The 24509-nt window shown below is 38.4% G+C and overlaps 1 protein-coding gene across 1 annotated transcript; it reads left to right on the top strand.

The window, feature by feature from the left end:
- The first annotated feature begins 367 nt into the window (after positions 1–367).
- Positions 368–23859, top strand: ERMP1 (endoplasmic reticulum metallopeptidase 1). The gene is made up of 15 exons (XM_035567667.2): positions 368–690; positions 903–1204; positions 4958–5085; positions 5430–5535; positions 6427–6573; positions 8087–8179; positions 11457–11669; positions 12605–12825; positions 15468–15642; positions 15876–16066; positions 16673–16825; positions 17396–17598; positions 18340–18455; positions 18944–19107; positions 20158–23859. The coding sequence occupies exons 1-15, from the start codon at positions 368–370 to the stop codon at positions 20320–20322; spliced, it is 2700 nt and encodes an 899-aa protein (XP_035423560.1). The 3' UTR covers positions 20323–23859.
- Positions 23860–24509: the final 650 nt, after the last annotated feature.

Genomic DNA, 24509 nt, shown 5'->3' with positions numbered 1-24509 from the left:
TAACGGCAAGACTTCCACAGCTCCGCCTCCACCCCCGCCTGGGACAGCCGGCCCCACCGCTACGGGAACGACACCACCACCTCAGAAGCCGGTGCCGGGGCGAGGAACGCGGCGAGCTCCGCCCGCTGCCTACATAACGGCCCCAAAGGCCCAGCACCTCCCGGGAACCTCCGCTCCTCCCCGCGGAGGGTGGGCGCCGCGTGCTCCGCCCCCCACGTGAGTCCCTCCCGGCCCGCCCGCCCCGTGGCCGCGCCCGTGGCTCCGTGCCCCGGCCGCCTTCCCCCGGCGCGGGTCGGGGCGGGCGTTGGGGTGTCCCCGCGCTTTTTGACCCTCGGCCTCTCCCGTACCGCAGCGAGCGCGCGGGGCCATGGAGCGGAGCGCGGCGGCGGCGGTGCGGCGGCTGCGTGCGGCCGGCGGGGAGCGCGATCGCGACCGGGACCGCGACCGCGATCGCGACCGGCGCCCTCCGGCACCGCCGCGAGAGGCCGGCGGCGACGGCGCCGCCGCCCCGCCGGGGAAGACTCGGGACGGGTCGCGGCGGCGGCCGCAGGCGCTGTCGGAGCGGCGGGCGGCGGCGCTGGTGCTGCTGTACCTGCTGGCGCTGCGGGGCCTGGCGCACGTCGCGCACCGGCACCTGCTGAGCCGCCCGCAGCGCGGCGGGCACCCGCACTTCAGCGCGCACCGCGCCAGGTACCGGCCGGGACACCCCCAGGGACCGGGCCAGGGGTTCTTGTTTCTGTGTGAGTCCATGCTGTGGAGACGTAGTTGGGCGTAATTAGCATCTTTAGCCCTTTCTGCTTGTTGTGAGCCTTGGAGATGTACAAAAATGTTTAAAGTTTTAGGTAAGTTGTGCACTAAGTATCAAATGTGTTGGCTCTGAATATGTAATTTCTCTCTTACAGGGGATATCTTGACAACATAACAGCGATTGGGCCCAGAACTGTTGGAAGTCCAGAGAATGAAGTTCTTGCAGTTAACTACCTCCTAGAACAAATTAGGGCAATAGAAACTGAAAGCACAGATGTTCACAAGATATCTGTAGACATACAGAGGCCGACAGGCTCCTTCAGCATTGACTTTTTAGGAGGCTTTACTAGTTACTATGCAAACATAACCAATGTGGTAGTGAAGCTGGAACCCCGAAACGGAGCTGAGCATGCAGTCTTATCCAATTGTCACTTTGATTCTGTACCAAATACCCCAGGTAGGTCCACATGCTCCTTTTCCATTCCTCTGTGTTATGTGAGCCACTGAGCTTGGCTCAGTGTTGTCTTATACCAAGTGCTATTATAGCCACGTGCCAGGACACTCTGTGTGTCAATTACTCTGTGCTTGATTTCAGTAAAATTCAGTATTTAGAATGGCAGGTTGGTCCTGTTAAGTCAGCATGTTTTAGGTTTTAACTCTTGTTTTCTGGTAGGCTGCAAATTGCAGATGTTATGTTTGGATTTCTAGGAAGTTAGGTTAAATCTACCTTTTTTTGTAGTTCATTTCCTAGGCCTGTGCTCCTGCTGCCTGTTGTTCAGGTCTTTCCATACTTCTGTACTGATTAAACCTGGCTTTCCTTTAGTAGGATGCTTCACACTGAGGACTGTTCCCACCCCCACTAACCAATCTATTTTATTCTCCTTTTTCCTGTGTCAGCTGGTATCACACTTATCTCAAATTTTTATTTTTGTACCCTTATGCTATACATTTTCTGCATTCAAAGCTTCTGACTAAAAAATCATTGCAGTGGTCAAAAGTTAAGTTGATATGTATGTTTCTCACTGCTACTTTCACTGTTGTGTGTTTTCTCATTCTTGTCCTACTGCATTTTTATAAATCTAATCATGTTAAATAATTATTGCAACATGGGTGTAAGCAGCTTAGTAAATAAGTAATTAGTAAATAATGGTTTACCATTGCCAGGAAGGTATGGAACTGGAAACCACACAAAAACTGTTGTAACTCATAGCCACAGATATATGTCAATTATTGTAGCTGAAAAATATGTATAGGTTTCAGTAACTGACAGTGCTGTTTTTATTTATGATTTTTCATTTACAGCCTGCACTGTATTTTTATTTTGGAAGACAAACTTTCTGGTCTTTAGCACACAAAAGTAATCACTATTAATGAGAAAACGTGAGAATTAGTGAGTTGAGTGTTAGAGAAATATTTGCTATACTCTTTGTGCCTTTTTTCTGTTAACAAGTAGTATACAGGACTTCTCTTTCTCCTCCGGTCATGTTTAGGCAAGATGGAGTTCTAATTAAGTGTAACAACTGTGTGGTTGTTACACATTCACTGTGATTTAGGAACTGCATTGGTGGTAATTACTGCACTTACGGTCTAAATATGACTGCCTAGACTTAAAGAATACTTCACAAGTGTAATGTAATGATGAATGAAAACAGTTTTCAGATTGATGCCTTGTATAAGTGGCAAGTCTGTTTCTTTGGATTGTTGCACAGGGTTATGTATCCGTCAATTATTTTCATTCAGGCAATGAAATATTTCACCAGTCTTGCACAGAAATGCCAGAATATTAGTGATTTATATAGTATTGGGTTGTACAGAATATGTGGAGGAGATAGAAAACAACCTGTGTGCTTGCCCTCAACCAAAAGCAGCCCTTTACCACAGCAGTGAGGAAATGCTCTTTCATTTTCCTTCAGTAAAACTTTTATATAGTATAAGCAATAACCTTTTGTTTTCTATTTCTATTTTGTTTTCTATTCTCCTGTATTTCTATAAGTTCTTTGCTTACAGCTTTTTTTTTTAAATTACTGAATATGTGTAGTTTAACCAGAGTCAGTATGACTCATTGAACTTCAATGAGTAGTATACATGACAAATCAGATAGAAATAGATAATCTGATGTTGATGCTTATGGATGTGCTTTCCTGGCATGATTAATGGCCAATGAGCCCAATTGTGTGCTGATGGAATAGATATCAAGTCTGTATAAATTTTTTTGTTTCCTTTGGGTGTTAGTATTCACACCCTTACATTAGTTTGGGCATTAGTATTCACAAACTTATCCCTCAATTGTTTTAAAGTGTTACCAAGTATTTTGGTATTCAGACATTTAAATTGTCTTTGTTGCCACTGATGTTCCTGTGTACTTGTTTCTTGGCAAGCAAGGCAACTACTTTTCACTTTTGCTAATAGTACAGCACAGTGCAGTATTAGGGAAACAGTTTAAACAACAAACAAAAAAAAGGAGTAAAGATAGCTCAGTAAACTATCTGAGCTTCAATGTTAGAAAGCTTTTGTCTCTTTTTAGCTGAAGAAGCAGGTGAGGAAAAAAGCCTGTGAAGGAAACATGTAGACTGTAAGCTCCTAACACTTTTCTCTTGTTCTGATAGGCCATCTAAATGGAAATTAGTACTATTTGATTCTTCTCTAATAAACTTGGAGGTGGAAACACCCTTGCAAGTATTGGTATAGATGTAGCTAATGGCATGTTTTTTTTATATTACTGATATTTGCCATAAAATCTGTTTTAAGTATGACTATGTAGCTGCTTCAATCTGATGTAAGCGTGTGTGTGTATTTTGAAACCAATAAGTCTTTTACTTTTCCTAGCTTCACAGTAAGGTAGACAAGTGATTACTTTTCAGCAAGGCTTATCACTTCCTTGTTGAGTTCTCATCACAGTACCAGTTAGATAAAAAAGAACTTGATGAGGCTAAGAGTAGGCTACAGATTAACTTTGGGAGTAATATAATGAGGGTTTTAAATCCGACATTTTTTTGGACCTTTTTGGAAAGCCTTTGGCAGAATGAAGTATTCTGAGAACTAGATTAAAGAACAGTGTATTGGAAACATTTTCTTTGTATATGTGTTTGTTTATTCTAAAGTACATATATACAATAGACTAAGGCTGAAATTTTGACTGAGGTTTGTGTTTATATCAGGAATACTCACTCCTTTTTTGGAAGGGGCAAACATGTCTTTTTCCAGGTTATGAGCTCCAGAAAAGCTACATTTTTATATATACCTTAAACAGTTTCAGCAGCTAATGAGCCTTCCTAATATCATGCTGAGACGTACTGTGGCAAATAATGCTGAACAAACCGTAGTCATCATCTCAGTGCAAACTGGTGTTATCTATGCAGCCCAGGCCAACAGGAATGATGTTAAAGTTCTCTGTTTGCTCCCAAGTTTGATTGATTGGAGTGGGGTAGGGATATGCTATGGCTTGCACCAGACTGAGGGAAATGGGCCAAGGGAGACCTAGGCTAAAAGATGGGTACTTAATCAAGATGAAAAACTGGTGAGCGATGTGTTGGGGGAGGTGTGAGGAATTGGGTGCAAGTCTAGGGTAGTGTTGGATGAGGAATGTGAACAAACCATTGATGTCAAAGCAAAAAAGGTCTTTCTACAAAGAAACCAGAAAGGTGGCAGACAGCATCCGATCATGAAACTACTGCATTGCAATGTATACTTTCACTTTAAGAATGTTTTAAAGGTGTGAATTCTGATGTATGCTTTAATTTGTGGTCTTGTCCTTACGTTACTTGGAGGATTTGTCCAGTTACTGAACTGCATTGTAGCAGCGTAGAATTCCTTAGTGTGAGTAGTGTGGGAATGTTCAATTTGTGTAATTGGAGTATGCTGTAAGTGAAAGTTATGTCCTTGTTTATTCATATTGATCTTAAGCAAAGTGATCATTATCTATTTTTCTGTTTAGCACTTAGCCTAGTTTTGTGAAGAGTAGTACTGAATTTGATACCCTGTACATCACTTGTTCATCTTTTGAACATTAGTTTTCTTTCCACATTGCTTCTACCTAGCATAAACACCAGGTACAAGCTGTAGCAGAAAATATACTAAAGTTTGACGTAATCATGCCATGGTTAGATTAAATGATTGAGAGGACACAAAGTTTGTTTTTTTTTCTCCTCAGGTGTTAGTTGCAATTCTGTGCATTTGTTGTAAACCATGCTGTTCTGCTGGTTGTTTTTAGGTGCCAGTGATGATGCTGTTAGCTGCTCAGTGATGCTTGAAATACTTTACACTCTCTCAAAATCATCAGAACCCTTGCAGCATGCTGTCATATTCCTGTTTAATGGAGCAGAAGAAAATATTTTGCAGGTAAGAGTATACCAGAATTATAAAATGTGTGTCAAAGCTGTGAATTAAGACTCTGTCAAAAGAAAGAGTAACTGCAGGTATGGCACTTATTTAATCTGTTGCTATATTAGTTAAATGCCAGTGTTAACATTCTGAGAAAAATATATTTGCTATAAAAGGGAAAAATAGATTAAGACTGTTTTCTATGCTAATTTAATTAGAATACTTTGATGTTCTGTTTTGTTTGTGTTGTGAGTGATCTGGCTGCCTTGTCTAACCTTGATTTATAATCATACATGATGGAAAATAACTCTTAGGTTGGTGTGGAAAAGACTTGACCTGTATTTTCTTTGTTTCTCGTCAAGGCTAGTCACGGCTTCATTACACAACATGAGTGGGCCAAGTCAATTAGAGCTTTTATTAACCTGGAGGCAGCAGGTGTAGGAGGAAAAGAACTTGTTTTTCAAACAGGTAGGAGCACGTATTGTGTCCAGTTTCTACACTGGTATAATTTGATCATGAGCAACGTAGACTTGAAAGACTATTGAAAGTCGCTCTCAAACAAAAGATAGAACTGCTATGCCTCTTTATCAACTCTCTGTAGCAAGTAAGTTGCTCTGCATCTTTACATGCATGTAGGATAAAGCACTGCAGCAGAAGTTCCCTTGTAGATGGGAAACCTGTGTAGAACAGAACTAAGGAAGTTGTATTTCTCTCCTACATCAAGGTAATAAGGAAAAAACATTTCTTTATCTCTTATCTCTTACATACTCATACTTTCATATGCTTTTTTTTTTTAATTTTCACACAGCTCTTCCAAAATCTTTGCAGAGAGATGTTGGCAATAGAACTCCATTTGCTGCTTGGAGAGCAGCAAAACTTATCACATACACTGCTGTTAGACTTCTGCTCCATCCTAGTTGGACTGCAGACTTCCTTCTACTACTGTGGCTGCTTAATTTTTTACTTGCATTGAATGCTTTGATGGAGAGACTGTTCAGTAAAGAATTTTTATCTGTGATAAAGAATGTTGTGTTTAATTGGATTTATCATCCAATTTTGATGATAAACTGGAAATTCTGCTAAAGGCTGTGGTTTCTGCTTGGTCTTCGGTAGATGGTGTATCTACCTTGCCACTGAACACTCAAGGCATTAATGTTTTTCCCCTCAAAGTGTGACTAATTATCTCAAGTATGCGAGTGCTTCAACTGACACAAATGAACTTAGTACACCTTGTGGGGCAACAGCATTACAACTCTAGTGAGTTCCTATGTATTTTTTTGTTGTTGTTGTTACAATAAAGTTATCTTAATTGAAGTTCAAAAAATAATTGTTCTGAGCTTTCTGCTCATCTTTTGTTAGGACCTGAAAATCCTTGGTTGGTACAGGCATATGTATTTGCAGCCAAACATCCTTTTGCCTCTGTAGTGGCACAGGAGATCTTTCAGAGTGGTATTATCCCAGCAGATACAGACTTCCGGATCTACAGGGACTTTGGTAATGTTCCAGGTATGTTATCATAAGGCATGTCCATTTATCTAAGTATATAACAAGTAGACTGTTCTGTTGTTCACTACTGTTCTGTTGTTCACTATGTGAAGGTCCTCAAATTTGGTTTGGGTTGTAGTCTGGGAGCAAATTTTCCTGTCTTTTTCCTAAGGCAATAGCCTTCAGCTTTCCTGTGTCATGTAGTTTTTAAGAATGTTTCTGGAGACTGCTGTTTTCCAGAAAGAAACTACATGGTAGAAAATTAGTCTAAAAATTAGGGAAATGCTCCAGGAAATAGCAGTACACTTAAATACTTTGTTTTTAAACACTTTAGTAATGGTGCTAATAACTTGCTTGCAGGAATTAAATAACTAATGAAAAAAATCTAATGAATAAACCAAAAGCAGCTTGTTTAAGACAGTGACTTAGTAAGTAATGCATTTTCATTATTTGGGGGGGAAGGAGGGAGTGGAAGGCCAGGGGATAATTAAGCACAAGACAGTGAAGGAAAGTTGTTTTGGTTTTGCGGTGTGGTTTATAGAGTCTTATCCATTCTGCAGAGAATTGCCAGTGGAAAAAATGTGGAACACAAAATGATACCTGAACAAACGTAATTCAAAAAGAAAGTAAATGTCTGTTCCTCACTATCTGGCATGAGTTGCCATTGGAGTTACTTCCAAGAAAAGTGATCTTTCTGAACTGGTTCTCAGAGAAAAACTTATTCTAAACTGTTCTGAAGTACATTTGTAGCCTGAAAATAAGATAACAAATTGTAGAAAATCAGCTCTGTTACTTGTTTGGAATTGTACCTGGATCATAAATGGTAAATGAATTCTCACTAACCTCGTCTTTTTCTAAACTCATAAAAATAATTGAGCTAGAAAAGTAATTTGTTCCACTTTATCCACTGGCAGAACTGAGGTGTGATTTGTTAAACCTCTGCAAAATCTTGAGGAGTCAGATTGCTGACAGGAGTTTTTTGCATATGCAACTGAGCGTGTGCACGCTTTGGATGTGCTGAATATATATATACTTTTTTATCTTTACAAATTATTTGGGCATCTGTAGAGCTTTCGGACTGGCTATCTGAAAAGCTGTTTACAAATCCATAGTAAAAAGAATAGACCTGGCATTTTGAGAAAGTGTTCCACAGTACCGCTTTTTATTGGTTTTCACAGTGGATCCCTACTGATGTTTTAATAGTAAATATTTGGAAAACAAACATGTTGTTTCTTCTGAAGCTGACATGACTAAGAATTTCCATGTGTTTCTCCAGTAAAGAGACATAAATTTGTGTACAGATGTCATGTAATCAATAAATTAGTAAGGACACATTTTTAATTTGCCTCTTTTTAGAAGCAGGTGGAATTCTGGTTAGTCTTGCTTCCATAAGGCAGACTGTTTTGTTCATTTCTGAGGAAAGTACATGTGTTACAAAGTAGACCAGTATTTACGTGAAATTTATCTGAGGCTTTCACATTTGCTTTGTGTTTTTAGGCTTACATAATTTCTCATGCTTTTCCTCTTTCTGTAGGAATAGATCTGGCTTTTATTGAAAATGGCTATATTTATCATACAAAATATGACACATCAGACAGAATTTTAACAGATTCCATTCAGAGAGCAGGTTGGTATTTCTAAGATTTCAATAACTTACTTATTTCAATGACTCGCTTGTTACTTTCAAGAATTCAGTAATAGCTACTAAGTCTTAAAGAAGGACTACATAGTTTTGTCTTCATTTTGATGTATGGCTACCATCAATAAATTTATAATGTTAAGAACTGCTTGACCATCTTGGTAAGAACAATGTTAACTGAACTCATGCCCTTAAAATACATAGGGAATATGTTTGAGGAGCTCTGAAAAGTAAACTTTATCACCATCCAATGATGTTGATTTGAGAGTAATTGTGGAATCTAATTAAGGTTATAATCTAGCCATTTGAGTAATTTACATTCATTGATACCTGCTTGTTCAGCATTTGACATTTCTTTTCTCTTGGTAATTCCCCTTATTGATTAATGTTCGTCATGAGAGGCTTGTGGTTAAGTACTGGCAAGTTGATCTCTATGCTATTTAGAGATTTCTCCTTCAGAATAAGTCTCAATTGACACAATTGACCTAACATGGCAGTATGCTGACTGGATTGTTGGCAAATAACATTCATTTTCTACTAACAGATTGGATGTGTAACAGGTTATTTCACAGATTTCAGTAAAGAAAATTACAGTAAGACTTTTACTTTCTTAGAAAAACTAACACAATCCTAAGCAGCTCCAGGTTTTTGACCACTGTCTTCTTTAAGCTAATAGAAGTCCACTTAGTGGTCCAGCATCAGTAAGAGCTTTAAATGTTTGCACCAACACAGCTGTAAGACAAAAAATAACACTTTCCTCAAAATTCCTGTTGGAAAGCTGATTTTACTGCTCGTAGTGGTTAGGTAGACCATTTCTTGGTAAATATTTCACAGCTTAAAAAAAAAAAAGACAAAACAAAAAAAAAACAAACATGTGGTTTGGGCTGTATTATGAGACACAGAAAGGTGGTTTGTACCTGTACAAAAGAAAACAACTTCCTTGTTTACTTACATTACTGTCATCAAGGGAAGGGAAGGCAGGTAATTCATAATGGAACATGGAGTCAGCTACTGGGGGCAGGGACAAGAGGAAGAAGGTAAACAGAAAATTAAACTCCTCTCCTGGTGAGGCCTGAAGTCTACTGCTTATGGGCTGAAAGAGACATTGTCCGAGCAGCCAGCGGTCAAGATAGGAAAGCCAAAGCCCTTTTGGAATTAAATTTGTCCAGGGACATCAAGGGCAACAACAAAGGCTTCTATAGGTACATCGCTGATAAAAGGAAGACTAGGGAAATCATGGGCCCTCTCTGGAAGGAAAAGGGAGACCTGGTTACCCGGGATAAGGAGAAGGCTGAGGTACTCAATGACTTTTTTGGCTCAGTCTTCACTGGCAAGAGTGAAGACACATAGCCTTGGGCCCCAGAAGGCAAAGGCAGGGACTGTAAGAATGATGAACCACCTGCTGTAGGAGATCAGGTTCAAGACCATCTAAGGAACCTGAAGGTGCACAAGTCCATGGGACCTGATGAGGTGCATCCATGTGTCCTGAGGGAACTGTCTGATGTAGTTGCTAAGCCGCTATCCATCATACTTGAGAAGTCATGGCATTCTGGTGAAGTTCCCACTGACTGGAAGAGGGGAAACATAACCCCTATTTTTAAAAAGGGAAAAAAGGAACACATGGGGAACTACAGGCCAGTCAGTCTCACCTCTTTACCTGGCAAGATCATGGAGATGATCCTTCTTCAAAAAAATATGCTGTGGCATGTAGTAAACAAGGATGTGACTGTTGACAGCCAACATAGCTTCACTAAGGGCAGATTGTGCCTGATAAATCTGGTGGCCTTCTCCAATAGGGTTACAGCACTGGTGGATAGGGGAAGAGCAACTGACATCATCTACCTGGACTTGTGCAAAGCACTGGTCACTGTCCCACATAATACCCTTGTTTCTGTATTGGACAAACATGGTTTTTATGGATGGACCAATTGGTGGGTAAGGAGTTGGCTGGGTGGTCACACTGAGTTGTGGTCAATGGCTCAGTGCCCAGGTGGAGATCAGTGACAAGTGGTGCTCCTCAGGGGTCAGTACTGGGACTGGCGCTGGTTAACATCTTTGTTGGTGACACGGACAGTGGGACCAAGTACACCCTCAGCAAGTTTACCGAAGACACCAAGCTGTGTTGTGCAGTTGACACACTGGAGGGAAGGGATGCGACCCAGAGGGACCTGGACAGGCCTGAGAGGTGGGCCTGTGCGAACCTCATGAGGTTCAACAAGGCCAAGTGCAAGGGCCCGCATCTGGGCTGGGGTAACTCTAAACACAAATACAGGTTGGGCAGAGGATGAATTGAGAGCATCCCTGAGGAGAAGGGCCTGGGGTGTTGGTTGCTGAGAAGCTCAACATGAGCCAGCCATGTGCACTGGCAGCCCAGAAATCCAACCGTATGCTGGGCTGCATCAAAAGAAGCATGGCCAGCAGGTCGAGGGAGGCGATTCTCCCCCTCTGTTCTGCTCTTGTGGCACCCCACCTGGAGTCCTGCATTCAGCTCTGAGGCCCCCAGCACAAGGAGGACATGGATGTATTAGAACAAGCCCAGAGGAGGGCCATGAAGATGATCAGAGGGCTGGAGCACCTCTCCTGTGAAGACAGGTTGAGGGAGCTGGGGTTGTTCAGCCTGGAGAAGAGAAGGCTCGAGGGAGACCTTACAGTGGCCTTCCAGTACCTAAAAGGGGCATACAGGAAAGCTGGGGAGGGACTCTTTGTCAGGGAATGTAGTGACTGTACAAGGATTAATGGTTTTAAACCATTAAAAGAGGGAAGATTTAGATTAGATATTAAGAAGAAATTGTTTACTGTGAGGGTGGTGAGGCACTGGACCAGGTTGGCCAGAGAAGCTGTGGATGCCCCATCTCCGGAAGTGTTCAAGGCCAGGTTGGATGGGGCTTTAAGCAACCTGGTCTGGTGGGAGGTGTCCCTGCCCATGGTGGGGGGTTGGAATGAGATAATTCCTAAGGTCCTTTCCATTCCAAACCATTTTATGATTCTCTGATTCTGAAGATACGCTTTCTCCCTTCATTGATGCAGTATTTAAATATATGAAGCTTTCCAAGTATACTTACTTTAGGGACAGCTGTGTAGATTACCTCATGAAAATGCTGTGCAGTGCTTACGATCAAGTAGATATTCAGAATAATCAGTTGCATGTTCATTTTTCATGTTAAGGATATTTCAATACAATTTTGTTTTTAAGTACGTAGAAGAATGCTATGTGCTAATTCATCAACCCTGGTATAGTTATGTTGTGTATCTGCTTTTTTAATAGGTGACAATATTCTAGCTGTCCTAAAATACCTAGCAACATCAGATAAGCTGGCTAAATCTTTTGAGTATAGACATGGAAATGTTGTATTTTTTGATGTACTTGGCTTATTTGTCCTGGCTTATCCTGCTCGTGTTGGCACCATCATGAACTACATAATAGCAGCAATTGCTTTTCTTTACTTAAGCAAAAAAGTATTACAGCCCAAAACCAGAGGTAAGTCTAGTGTTTTGTTTTGTTTTTGTTTTTAAGAAATCAATCACATTATTATTTAATAACAATTACTAGATCAAGAAGTACTCAGGGGATAATGGCAAATGATCTCCATAGGTCCGTTCCAACCATAACCTTCTGTGATAGTTGTCTGATTTGATAAACTTAAGGAATAAATTTTAGGTGTGCAGGAATTACTTGTTTTTTAAGAGATTAAAATTCTGTTGAGAATATTTATGATAATGGAATGACAGGCCTAGATGTCTAGCATTTATGAATTACAACTATGTCTTTTATCCTTTCATGGAGATTTAAACTAAATCTTTTAAAGATTTGAATATGGAAAAAAAAAAGTTTACCTACCATCTGTATAAACTCTTTTTTCTATTAATACGGGTAGGGCTTCAGAAACGTGGTTCTTGAACTCCTGGCCATAGGCAGGAGCAAATAACAAAACAAACAGGAAAAATTGTATCAATACTTAATAAAGGGTGTAAAAACTTAAATCCTCTAGTTACACATTTTCATTTGAAGCATAGGAACATACCTTAAAATAAAATTAAAAAATCCAGAAAACATTTTTAGAGTACGAAAAAGTTACAAGAAAAGCAACTCTGACATTTGTTGAGACTTTCTAGATTGTAGTCTCTTCACTGATTCCTTAGACAAATTTTTATTATCAGGAATATCATAACCTAGGAAATAGCCTACTCCCCTTGTAAGTCCTTTTCAGTATTCCTCAGTACAGGATTAATTCCCAGAAAACTAGTCTAAGTGATACAAAGACCATTCTGTAAAGAAATCTGCAGAGTGCACTTCTCATCCAGACTTCATTTGGTCATTACAGCCATTATACAGAGGGTGGTTTTAATAGTGATGATAATATGCAGAAGAATAGATATGACTGTTGAATTAAACTTTTTTTTTCTTCTTCACAGCTATTAATAACCTGAAGAAATTCTTTACTGCATTTGGCTTAATACTACTAAGTTGGATCTCCACACTAGTAACTGTGCTTATTGTGGCAGTGTTCATCTCTCTCATTGGACGGTCTCTTTCTTGGTATACCCATTTCTATGTTTCTGTGTTTCTGTATGGCACTGCAGCTGTAGCTAAACTCATCCTTGTGCATACTCTAGCCAAGAAGTTTTACTACAAGGTAAGCCTAACTTCATTGCGAGTTTTGAGGGGTGGTGAGTGTAGTGTTTAATCTCATTTAAACATAAAGATTACTGCTGTGTTAAATGAGAGTTAACAGCCCCTTGATTTAAGTCTTTGGCCTTGGTAATGATTTGTAGCAATTACTTTTTGGGGCTGAGGGTGACAGACGAGCTTTGTAGAAGACAATGTAAGGTATTGTTTCTTTCCCTCTTTGCACCCTCCCTTTCTACTATCGCTTCATTGATAAGAGATCAAAGTAACAGCTGGATAATTGAGTTTTTTGATATCTTCCAATGTTCTTGATACTTACAGAATCTACATCAGTTCTTTGAATCTGAACAGATGCTTGTTTCTGAATATACATGTATAACTGAACGTCCCTCACTTTGTTTATTTTGGTACTTTTAATGAATGTTTGAATATTTTTGTTCTTTATTTCATCTAATGTACCATGTAAATTTTTATCATGAAACCTGGGATACCTGCTCTGTGTTGTATTCTACCCTGTTATTATGCATGTTTGTTTGGTAAGGCCATTAGTATTCATTGCCTTCTAAGCAAAATTTTTTCAGATTGTTCATGTGAAAGCTTTTTTCTTACAGTCATCAGAATCTCTCATTCTGTAATACCCTCTTGTAATGCAATAATTTGTGCTGTGTACAGCTTTCTAAATGAAGCTTATGTAAAAATTTGAGTTTTCAGCTTGCCATCTATGCTTATTCTGTATGATTTATTCTGATATTTGTTACTTGTTTTGACCACAACTGGACCTGAAAGAGAACTCTTTTATGTTCCACATTCTTTTCTGCCGTAGATAAAGGTCCTTTAGGCCCCTACAAAGTTTGATTTAGGTTTTGTTATGTTACCTTTTCATTGCTCACATTTGTCATAATTACTGCATATCTATTTTTTTTGTGCAGAATTCTTCTGTGTGGACTAACGAACACAATGTAACTTGTGTACTAATGTCATAATTATAGTTCATAATAATCCCAAATGCCTAGATGATAGTTAAATTGTTTTGTATTTCTGTTGTGCCTTGAGGTATCTGTCAGATGGTGCTCTTAAAAGGTGGAAGTCAACTGCTTGAGCCTGTTTTAGGTTTACAGGTTTTAGACATGATGGTATTTAGTCATTCAGCTTACTATTACTTATCCTTCTCAGCCGTTTGTTCAAGCCTACGGTGGTGGAATTCAGGAAACCTAAGTTGTCAGTCAAATTCAACTTCATCCAAGTACTTAAGTTTAAAAACTTACTGATATTTTGCTTGACTGGTGTACATTCTGAGTGTATCCATCATTTCCTCATCTGGAAGTTGTTTGTTTGTTTGTTTTGTGGAGGGGATATTGTGTATGAATACTTAAAAATAATAATGCTAGTGACTTTTTATTGAAAAGATGAAACATAAAATAGATGGGACATTACCTTATTCTAGTCTTTTGGAATAGAGGTTCATACTGACAGGGGAGCTTACTTTACCTAATCATTCAGTTGTTTCAGGTGCTGTATCTAGTTCTTACCTGCTGGTTGTCTGAAGAACAGATCAGATGACTAGATACTCTCAATTTTCATCTCTCAATTTTCTTGGCACGCTATAACTTGCAGTATTCCACACTTTATGCTGCCTCAGTAATTTACATTGTCCCTAAGAAGTGTTGCATAAAAATTTTGGAAGCTAACCTGTTACTTGGCTATTACAGGCAATGCCTAGGTGTTGATGAAGCAGCGTGTCTTCTGTTACTGGCTCAAGAATTTGTGACGTAATAGCTTTTTGTTTTGAAATATGTTTGGTAACCCAAAAGTTTCTTATCCCTACTGCCCAACTTTTTTCACATCCCAAAACTCAACTAAGTGCTTTCTGATAGCTGTTACAGCTGTTCAGGGAGGCAGTCCTTCTTGCTGCTAACAGCATTCACGATTAAAAATCTTGTACTGCAAACAGTGCAACACTACATTTAACTAAAAAAAAAAAAAAAAAAAAAAAACAAATAAAAACACATTTTTAAGGGTTAGTGGTTGTTTTTTTTTTTCTAAAACATATCTGGTATTAACTCAACCATGCATGTCCTCTTCAAAACAAATAATGTGTTAAAAGAGCAGAATTCTGAAGTGACGGCTGTGGTGTGACTTAAAAAAGCACCAGTGTAGTATTTATCCAGTAATAACAGTACTTGCTTAAGAAGTAGTATATTAACAGCTGCTATTCAAAAGCAGTTTAGAATTTCAGGAGGTATATGTAATTCTTTTCACACATAAGTAGTACATAACTTGTTGATATGCTTCACAAATACCAGTGCTTTTTATAAAAAGACCTTACTGCATATGTACCTGAAACATTAGCCTGCCATCTTCTTGGTATTGTAATTTGTACTCCACTCCTACTCTGTCCATCCCATGCCATGTAATCTCTTTTTCAAGTTAAGTCAGAGCAGATGGTTAAGGAAAGGAAAACACCTGCAAATGAAAACTGTCATGAGTAACTCTAAATGGCAGGGAGAATCATGAGATGGTAAGTCTTAAAATTGCTTTGTCCACGCCAAACAACTACATACAAGAAATCGGAATTTTTGTGTGTTCTTATGAAACGTGATACACAAAATATTTCTGCTCAGCAATAATTGATTCCCCTTTTTGTTACAGAATATGAATGACCTGAACCTGGGAGATGTGTTTTTTGATGCCTCATTGCTGATTTGGACTATAGCATTGGCTATGATTACTCAGATGGGCCTTTGTTCAGCATTCATTTGTACATTGTGGGTGGCATTTCCATTACTCACTAAACTGATGATCCATAAGGAATTCAGACAAAAAGGTATGAGTTTGTGGGGGGAGGTAATTGCAGCGTTTGGAGCAGAAAACCTGTTAATTTCTCTTGTAACGTAAGAGTAGTTTCGCAGTGGTTTTGGAAGAATTATATTGGCATCGGCTATGTAAAATGGGGTCCTTTTTCCCTGTCCATCTCAGGGGTCAGGACCAGTATTGTACATTGGGCCTTGCAGCAGTGTTTGGATATATTATTAATGCTATGTGTTTTATGTCTTGTAGGTGCCACAATTAAGTTTGTTGTCATGTACATGCTGGGAATGTTTGTTCCCTATCTATATATGATGTATCTTAGTTGGACTATATTTGAAATGTTTACCCCTATCATGGGACGAAGTGGTTCAGAAATTCCACCAGATGTAGTGTTGGCAGGATTTATTGTGGCCATCACTATGATTCTGTCATCTTATTTTGTAAGTAGAATTTTTAAATGTTGTTTAAAACTTCTAATCTTTCTCTAGAGTTGAAAAAAAGTTTTTTCCATACTGCTGTTTGAAATTAATGGTATTGTACAATATCTCAAGTGTTAATAAAAGGAAATTCTAGGAAATGTGAAGGATCCCATGTTTTATGTTAGAGAGAAGTAATTAAAGCAGGGATTACAAAAATTTATCTGCTCAGTAGTGATGTAGTAATAATTGCTGTAAAATACAAAAAATTGATGATGGCGTTTGAACAGGTATCCATTTTAGATGAAGTGTGGTATGTGGCTGAACAAAAAATGTACTACATTTCCAAAGAAGAAAAAATTGTGATTTTTTTTTTATGCTGCCCTTGCTGCAGAGTTTTTAGGACTTTTTTTGGCAGATGTTTTTTAAAAATTAATTTTTTGAAAGTTTTGGAAAGTAGTCACTCTTTTTTCCTTTTGGTTTTAAATATTGAGATTGTGAAGTTTTCCTGTGTCATGTAGCATTTGTAATATATCTTCAATTTCATAAGTGAATTTTAGAGTTACACATAAGTGTCTTTCGTTTCTCAGTCTTGTAGTTTTATAACTGGACTGTCTCTTTGTTCTCTAGATTAACTTCATTTACCTTGTCAAAAGTACAAAAATGACGCTAGTAAGTTCAACTGCTGTGTTTGTAGTCACTCTGATTCTCGTTTGCAGTGGAATCTTCTTTCCTTACAGTTCTGATATGGCTAACCCAAAGCCTAAGCGAGTCTTTCTCCAGGTAAGAATAGTCTTGCATATCTAATTGACTCTGTGCTGCATGCAGGAGGGTTCTTTGGTTGTTTGGTTTTCTTTGTTTTGTTTCTTGCTCGTTGTTACTGTTTTTTAAAAAACTTAAGCCCTTAAGTAGTCAATTCTCCATTGCTTGCTTGATTTAAATTCTAACATTTTTTCCTGGATTTGAAAGAATTGCTGTTGTTCCCCGTGTTTAATTTGTGTGTTTAGTTTTCTCAGAAGAATAGGTATTTTTAGGTGTATTTAAGTACGAGTGTATTTAGGTGTATTTAAGTATGAGCAGCCATCATTGCAGAAGTGAATGCAATGGGAGATATCTAAATATTTACAGGCACAGCCATCTTTTCAATTTATATGTTTTTATGGTGTTCTGTTTAATCTGTGTAATTGTATTCATAAATGCTTACATTTATGTTGAGTGCATACTGAAAATGCATTAGACATCAAGGGTTGATATGGTGGATATTTCAGAATTATGTCTGACTTGCAAACTGCACAGGAGTAGAGGTTCCTTAGCATCTTTCTGTGCATCTTCTTTTTCTACTTCTACTTCCAGCACACGAGCAGAAGATTTCACGATCTAGATGGAAACCTGGTTAAAAGTGACTCTGGTATATGGATTAATGGATTTGATTATAATGGAATATCTCACATAACTCCCCATGTACCTGAAATCAATGACACCATTAGAACTCCGTGTGAGGAGTGGGCTCCTTTTTGTGGCCTGCCTTGGATACTACCAGTGCATTTCATGTTCCGGTTGGTGTGAACACTGCTTAATTTGAGCATTTGCTAGAAAGCCCATTGGTTATGCAGTTTATGCAATCTTACTTTCATAAGGGACTAAAATAAGGCTAATATTGGCCTAAAAGTAAATTATCCTTCCCATTCAGCAGATGCTTGAACTTCTGTGTAGGTATAGTGTCATCTGCCACAATCTGAGAGATTGCTGGGTGTGCTGGAGGACTTTTAGATGTTTATGTGTGGGAAAACAGATGTTGGCACCAGTGGAGAAAAAAGCGAGGGGGAGCTTCTACTATGAGGTGCCCTTTAGGAGTACATGTGTTTTTTTTCCCTTCTTCCTTCCACCTCACCCCAGCTGATAACAGAGGAAATCTAGAGTAGCTAGTTTCCCCAGAAGAAAGCTAGCTGCCATGCCTAATTCTCATACTTCAGTAGTCTTGTGAACAGAAATGTAGAGTTTTATATTTTTTACTTCTTCTTAGTTATTTTTTTAGTTATTGTTTTGTAAAGTAAGGCAGATCAAGGTAACGGATAAGAACACCGGTGACTTGTTCTGTTACTGTGTCCTTTAAATATTTGACTGGCTGCAAGCTGTTAATTTTTAACTGCTTTTTGCTACCATAAATAGCTTTTGAGTATTTTATTTATTAACAATGCAGTCAGCTAAGCTATACAAAAACTTATTCTTCTCGTATTTTAGTACCTCTGATTGTTGCATTGAGATAAAGTTATAATCTTATTTATTTATTTAAACAGGAAAAACTGGTATCTTCCTGCTCCAGAAATTTTTCCAAGAAGTCCCGTTCACTTCAAAGTTCTGGCCAAAGAGCTAATGCCCTGGAACTCTGTGAGGTTAAGCTTTGAAGTATCTGGTGAGCGACTGAAGCTTCTATTTTGTGATTTATTTTTATGCCCATAATAGATCAGGTTTTAACTCCAGTACTGCAGGTTACAGTGCCATTCCTAAGATGGTGAGCTTTGTGTGATTGGCATGAATTAATTCAGTTTCATAACACACTGGAAGCTGTGGGTGTTGTGTTGCAGTAGTTATTTGGGGGACTGATATCTTGTCTATTTTAAGTAAGCTTTGATCATTTTTAGCAAGTCCCTTCTTAAGGTTCATTTTATACCTCTGTCCATTCGTTACATCATCATCTAGTTGGTCTCACTACTTAGAAATAATTGAAGCTTCTCTAGAGAAGACAGTATAGCTCTATCTTGTTTTGGAAGATATGGGTAGTAATACATAGGTTACGTGTTACTATTTAGGGAAATATGTTATTGGAATGAAAGGAAGCAGGGCAAACGTTTTTTCCCCTTTCAGCTGTTCATACATCTTGATACATTTCCCTTTCTACAGGTCCAAGTCACATGTCACTGTATATTCGGCCACACGAAGGGTCAGCTCTGTCCACCTGGTCTCTTGGAGATGGAACGCCAGTTGCTAGCGTAGGAGGAGACTACTTTGTATTTTACTCCCATGGGCTGCACGCTACACCATGGAACTTCTGGATAGAGCTTACAGTAAGTATGCTGCTGTTGGAAATGTGGTGACCCCTTGGTCTTCTAATTTGTCCCTCTACTTTATGTATCAGCTCACACATATTTTGATGCTTTGTCTTCTAACTTGCCATTAAGTCAAAAGGAGAACGTTTTCCTTGTTTACACAGGCTTAGGCCTTAAGCTTGGATTTCTCTCATTTTAACTCATAGTTCTTGAAGTTTTGTCTTTATTGCTGTTATTTCACAGATCTTTTTCCTGTTGTAAACAGTTTCCATGTCGTATACTTTGTTAGGGGGAAATTACAGGGAGTCCTTGGTGGGAAAGTTACCTGTCTTGATGCTGAAGAAAATCATAAAAATTTTGTCTTCTGTACTTTACTTCTGTTTGGAAGCAAGGCTTCCAGCATTCCTATTCCAGTGGGATTTATGATCCCTCGTTCCCACTGTTAAATTGCCAGTGAAGATTTTTTTTTTTGCAGATCTGTGAGTTACTATCATGGTTTTAACAATGAGGCTTATTATAGGTTTAATTTTGAGGAAATATTGCCAGAACCGGTGGAAGTTCTGAAAATTTGTTGTTCCTTCCTAGATCATACATTATAAACACATAACCAAATAATCCTTATGAGGGTACCTGGTAAAGGCAGACAGGAATCTACAGCATAACAAGTTTTGCAAGATCGATAAGAACAAAGCCTAGGCATAAAAGGCTTTTCATTCTAACGGTAAACAGTAGAAAGATCAGTAAAAATACCATGTTAGTGTCCATGTCTTGATTTGTTAGCAAAACATATAAATACAAATGTTAAATTTAGAACATGCAAGTTTAACATGTCATAGGCCCTGCGATATAAATACATAGTTGCAATTTCTATTTAAATTTAACTTGTCATGATACTGACACAGTATCATGATAGGAAGATAGGAAATGCTTTAACTTACAGAACAATAACCTGTGGGATGTAGTTTGTTGCATAGATAATAAGTCTGCGGAAAAGTACATCTGGACTGGATTTACGTTTTAAACTCCATAAGCAGTCATAAATACCATGTTGCCCTTTCTCACTTGCAGGCCTCAGAAAAGCATTCTGATGGAATAGTCTCCCTTGCCATAGCAGCACACTATTTTTTTGGGGAAGATCAAAAATCACCTCAACTCTATGCCTTACTGGAGAGATTTCCAAACTGGACGTTTTCTTCTGGTTGGTCCTGCACTTACGACCTTTTTGTATTTTAATGTGAACAGTAATGCAATGCTGATAGGGTGATCTCTCCAACGTAGGATGCTGTCATAGCAAACATCCTAACAAGATAGCATAGACTTTCACAGTAATTTAAAATACGTTGGCTGAAAATGGTGTTTCTTTGGCAGTTTGGCTATTTAAAGGCTACAGCTGTCTTGGGGGAAAAGGTGATACCCTGTCAATATAAATACAATTGAGCTGGTTCTTCCACTGAAATGGCAGTTTGACTAGTGTGTTTCTGAACATGAAAACTGCATTTTAGGAAGTAACATTAACATAATACAATGGCAATTGTAATGAAAGGGCCTCATTAAATTATTTTGATGTAACATAACATATAACTGTACTTCACACACACCCTTCGTCCACTCAGGGGAGGTTCAGACTGGACATTAGGAAAAATTTCTTTCTTGTGAGCGTGGTCGAACCCTGCAACAGGCTTCCTAGAAAGATGGGCGATGCTTCATTTTTGTCAACGTTCAAGAGACATTTGGGTAATGCCCTTAATAATATGTTTTAACTTCTGATTAGCATGGTCAGGCAGTTGGACTCAATGGTCTTTACAGGTCCCTTCTGACTGAAATACCCTTCTGTATGGGTAGTATCATGTGCCAGTCCTATCCGTCCTATTAAAGTAAGGCCTTCAGACTTACAGGTGGTTGTTTATGTGATGGGGGGAAGAGGCAGCAAAGTCCTAAACATTACTTCTGTCACTGGATGAAGTCACTGAAAGCTCTGATGCCTGTAAAGGTTGCAAATGTACGATGCAGAAAAGCCCATATTCTGGAATGTGGTAATTATTTATCCACATTAATTGGAAAAGTTAATACATTTATTTTAAAAATTTGGTTCCTACCTTTTGCCTGTCTTTTTGGTGTTGAAACTTGGGTGGGTAAGTTTGACCTGTCTCCTTGTGCAGGTGTTCTTTTAGGATCGTTTAGTATCAGCATACAAGTATATGACTTGCTCTTGCATGTGAGACTGCCAAGAAACCACTCCTTTGAGTGGATGTCTTATAATTAATCCAATCTAAATTTCAAGTTATCTTCTAATTTATTAGAATTAGCGAACTTTTGGTATCTCCTTTGGAGAGACTTTTACTAACGTGACAGTATTGCACTTTGCTGATACATATACCTGTTTCTTTCAAATATGGTTTGCTTTCCATGAGGAATAATAGCAACGGTCATCTTTAAAAGAATGTGTAATATCTCTGGGTTGCTTTTCTTGTTTTTATTTCCACAGGATGAGTTTATAAATGTCTAAGTGATCTAGAGTATCTTCCAGTTTTAACAAGCTTTGAATTCTGAAGCCACTTACCTGTTGTTGTTTTTTTTCCCTTTACACCCTACAGTGTTTTTTTTTCAGTGCACTGTAATAATTGATGCTAGTTTCTGAAATTCAAAGAGCTCTGTGCAATTGAAGAAACTTTATATTTTTTTTTCCAAACTAAATATAAAATATTGTGACATCAACACCGTGCTGTGAATTATACGGATTCATGTTTTGCCTCATGAGCATTGCCAAATAGCATGCAAAGCAGATTTTGTGCATGCATCATCATTTCAAGTAGAAACATGCTAGTACTGCGAAGCTTACAGGGCATATGGAAGAAATTTGTGACACTTTAATTTGTGTGAGCTGTGATAGATAGCAGACCAGTTGCCCATTCAGGTATCGTCCCTTCAGATTGGCCTGTAGTTGTGTAGGTAAGTGGCAAGAAACAGTTATGTTTATTGCAAGGTCCATTTGCAAAGATTGTTGACTGATTCATGGAGTAGGGGCAGAGGTTTAATTACTGTATTTACACTGAACTGGACATTGGTATCTTAAAACCAGTGTCATCCTACATTAACGTGAATTGATCATTACTCGCTTGATTGTATCTGATTTGAAAGTACAGTCTGTATACTATGCATTCATATTTTAAAAAAAACTTGTGCTATTAATGTTTTGGGAAAAAAAAAGCTTCAGAACTGTTAAGTGTCTTGAATCTCAACAAATGTTGTGTGTTGTGCTGTAGCCAATGCACAGCTGGTTAACTAGAGGTGCACTGATATTTACTGTCTTCCCCTGATTTGATTTTTATTTTATTTTGCATCTGATTTATAGCTTTTAAAAAAGTGCTGTGTGAAGAAGTCATACTGAGAGCCAAAAATGTCAAAATGCCTGTTAACAATTTCTGGAACTTCCATGAAGCAATAACTGTTGCTAACTCAGGATTTAACCTTTATTAAATAATTTAATTATGAGGGATGTCTAATTTGTTGTAAATCTCTGGATTTATAAATAAAAGCGAACCTTAATCAGTAAAACTTGATGGTAAGCATGATTGTTAAAGACATATTTGAGTTGTCTTTATTTCTTGTGCTAATGTTTTTTTGTTTTGAGTGGAAGTATTCCTAAGTGATGCTGGAAACATCTAGAGTTAGAGCTATGTGGAATATGTGCATGGCCAAGGAATGTAAAAAATCATCTGAGCTGAGGACTCTGGCCCTAGTTGCTTGGACAGAAAAGTTTTCCTTGAAACAAGATACGTTTTGGAGGAGGAATTGGTAGCAGAGTTGCAAATACTTTTCAAAACTGGTAGTTGAGAACAAACTTCATGTTGTTGATCACAGGCAGAAAAACACAGGAGAAAATTTTGCTGTCTGTGTGTCTGTTTCCCCATTCAATAAAAGCAGATTAGCCTGCTGCTGCTGCTGTGGTTTCTTAATTCTCATACAAAGAACTGCATGTCTTACTCCGTGAAATAAACACAAAGAAAGCAGGTGGTGATTTTAAGGATAGCAGGGCATAGGAATAGAAAAAGGTTTTATTCTGAGTGGGGCAATAAGCAGTTAGTTGACTGGAATTCACCTATATTAATCTGAGATAGTTTACATGCACAGCCTTTTCTAAGCTGCTTTGCTTTATGTTAATTCTGGTTCTCCCCTAATTTTGATGCCTTTAATAGTGTGTTACATTATTTATTAACATACATCATTCTCTGTTATGTGTCTACAGGGAAAAGGGCTTCAGAAATAAGTTGCTTATCTATTTAAGCATGTGTTTGCAAAGGAGGCCTGTGTCTGTTGTGACTGTGCAATCTAATGCAGCATTAGAATGTGTCACGGTGCCTTCAGATTGCATGTCAAGTAAAAGTATGGATTTGGAGAAAAAATGTTGGGATAAGTGCAATGAACAGAAGAGTTTCAGGCGCGATACATAACAGAACAGACGACTGAACTAGGTGGAGCTGTTCTGTATTAGCAATACCTCTTTTAATGTCTGTTCAATTTAGGTTGGGTTGTAAGCCTGCTGGAAAACGCTAATCAAATAGACAAGATCTAACAAGTCTGTACAGACCTAATTGTAGCATACAGGACAGAGCTGCTGAAGAGTGCTGGATGTGTTGTAATGTTGTTCAGTAACTTTTTTTTTTCCCTTTTCCCTTGGGCATGGAGCCTAATTTGGTGCTTGATAATGATCTGGAAGGAGTTGGCAGGATGACCCATCTTAGAATCTGATATGCAGCATTAGTGAAGGATGGCTGTTAAAAAAAAAAAAAAAAAAAAACAAAAAAAAACAAACCATGGAATATCAGTAGCCCTAAATTATATCACAAAACTGTGTGGTTAGAGCATATGAAATTGCTTAACCAGGGCTTTTATTTTGAACTCAAAAATAGTCCTGAAGGTTTGTAGTAGTTAGCCTAGAAAGGAATAATTCTGTCAGTCTGGTCTGAAACTCTGGGACAAATACCAATAGGTTCAAATGGCTTTTTAAGTTAATTACCTAGTAATAAATGAAGCTTCAAAGCCAATAGGTATGAATGGATTTAAGTGTTTTAGTTGTCCATGCATGTTTTGTTTGGGGATGTTGGTTTTCTGTGTGTGTGTGTGTGTGTTTTGTTCTGATAATTGATCAATATCGGAGAACTTTGTCATTTAGCTTCAACTTTCAGTTCTGGGTTTTTATAAAACCTCTTCTTGGTGTTACTAATTTCAGATGGTACATGGTACGTAAAGAACTCAGTAAGCTTTCAGGTTGCATCTTTCTTTCAGAGCTACCTTACAGTCATATGAGCAAGATGCTTGGAAGAAAAAATTTAAGGTGTGTAGATATGCAGTGGATTTACGGTCTCTGTTCTGCAGACTAAAAAGTAGCTTTTTAGTACTGAACTTTGATCTGTCACTTT

The sequence above is a fragment of the Cygnus atratus genome, chromosome Z, assembly GCF_013377495.2.
Source record: "Cygnus atratus isolate AKBS03 ecotype Queensland, Australia chromosome Z, CAtr_DNAZoo_HiC_assembly, whole genome shotgun sequence".
In the NCBI taxonomy this organism is placed as follows: Eukaryota; Metazoa; Chordata; class Aves; order Anseriformes; family Anatidae; genus Cygnus; species Cygnus atratus.
The sequence above is the reverse complement of the archived record's forward strand: the minus strand, read 5'-3'. Positions and strand labels throughout refer to the sequence as shown.

Excerpts from the sequence above, each read along its gene's own strand:
- ERMP1 (XM_035567667.2), top strand. The coding sequence starts at position 368 with ATGGAGCGGAGCGCGGCGGCGGCGGTGCGGCGGCTGCGTGCGGCCGGC. Across the intron at positions 8,180-11,456 it reads AGATTCCATTCAGAGAGCAG|GTGACAATATTCTAGCTGTC; the intron begins GTTGGTATTTCT and ends CTTTTTTAATAG. Across the intron at positions 11,670-12,604 it reads ATTACAGCCCAAAACCAGAG|CTATTAATAACCTGAAGAAA; the intron begins GTAAGTCTAGTG and ends TCTTCTTCACAG.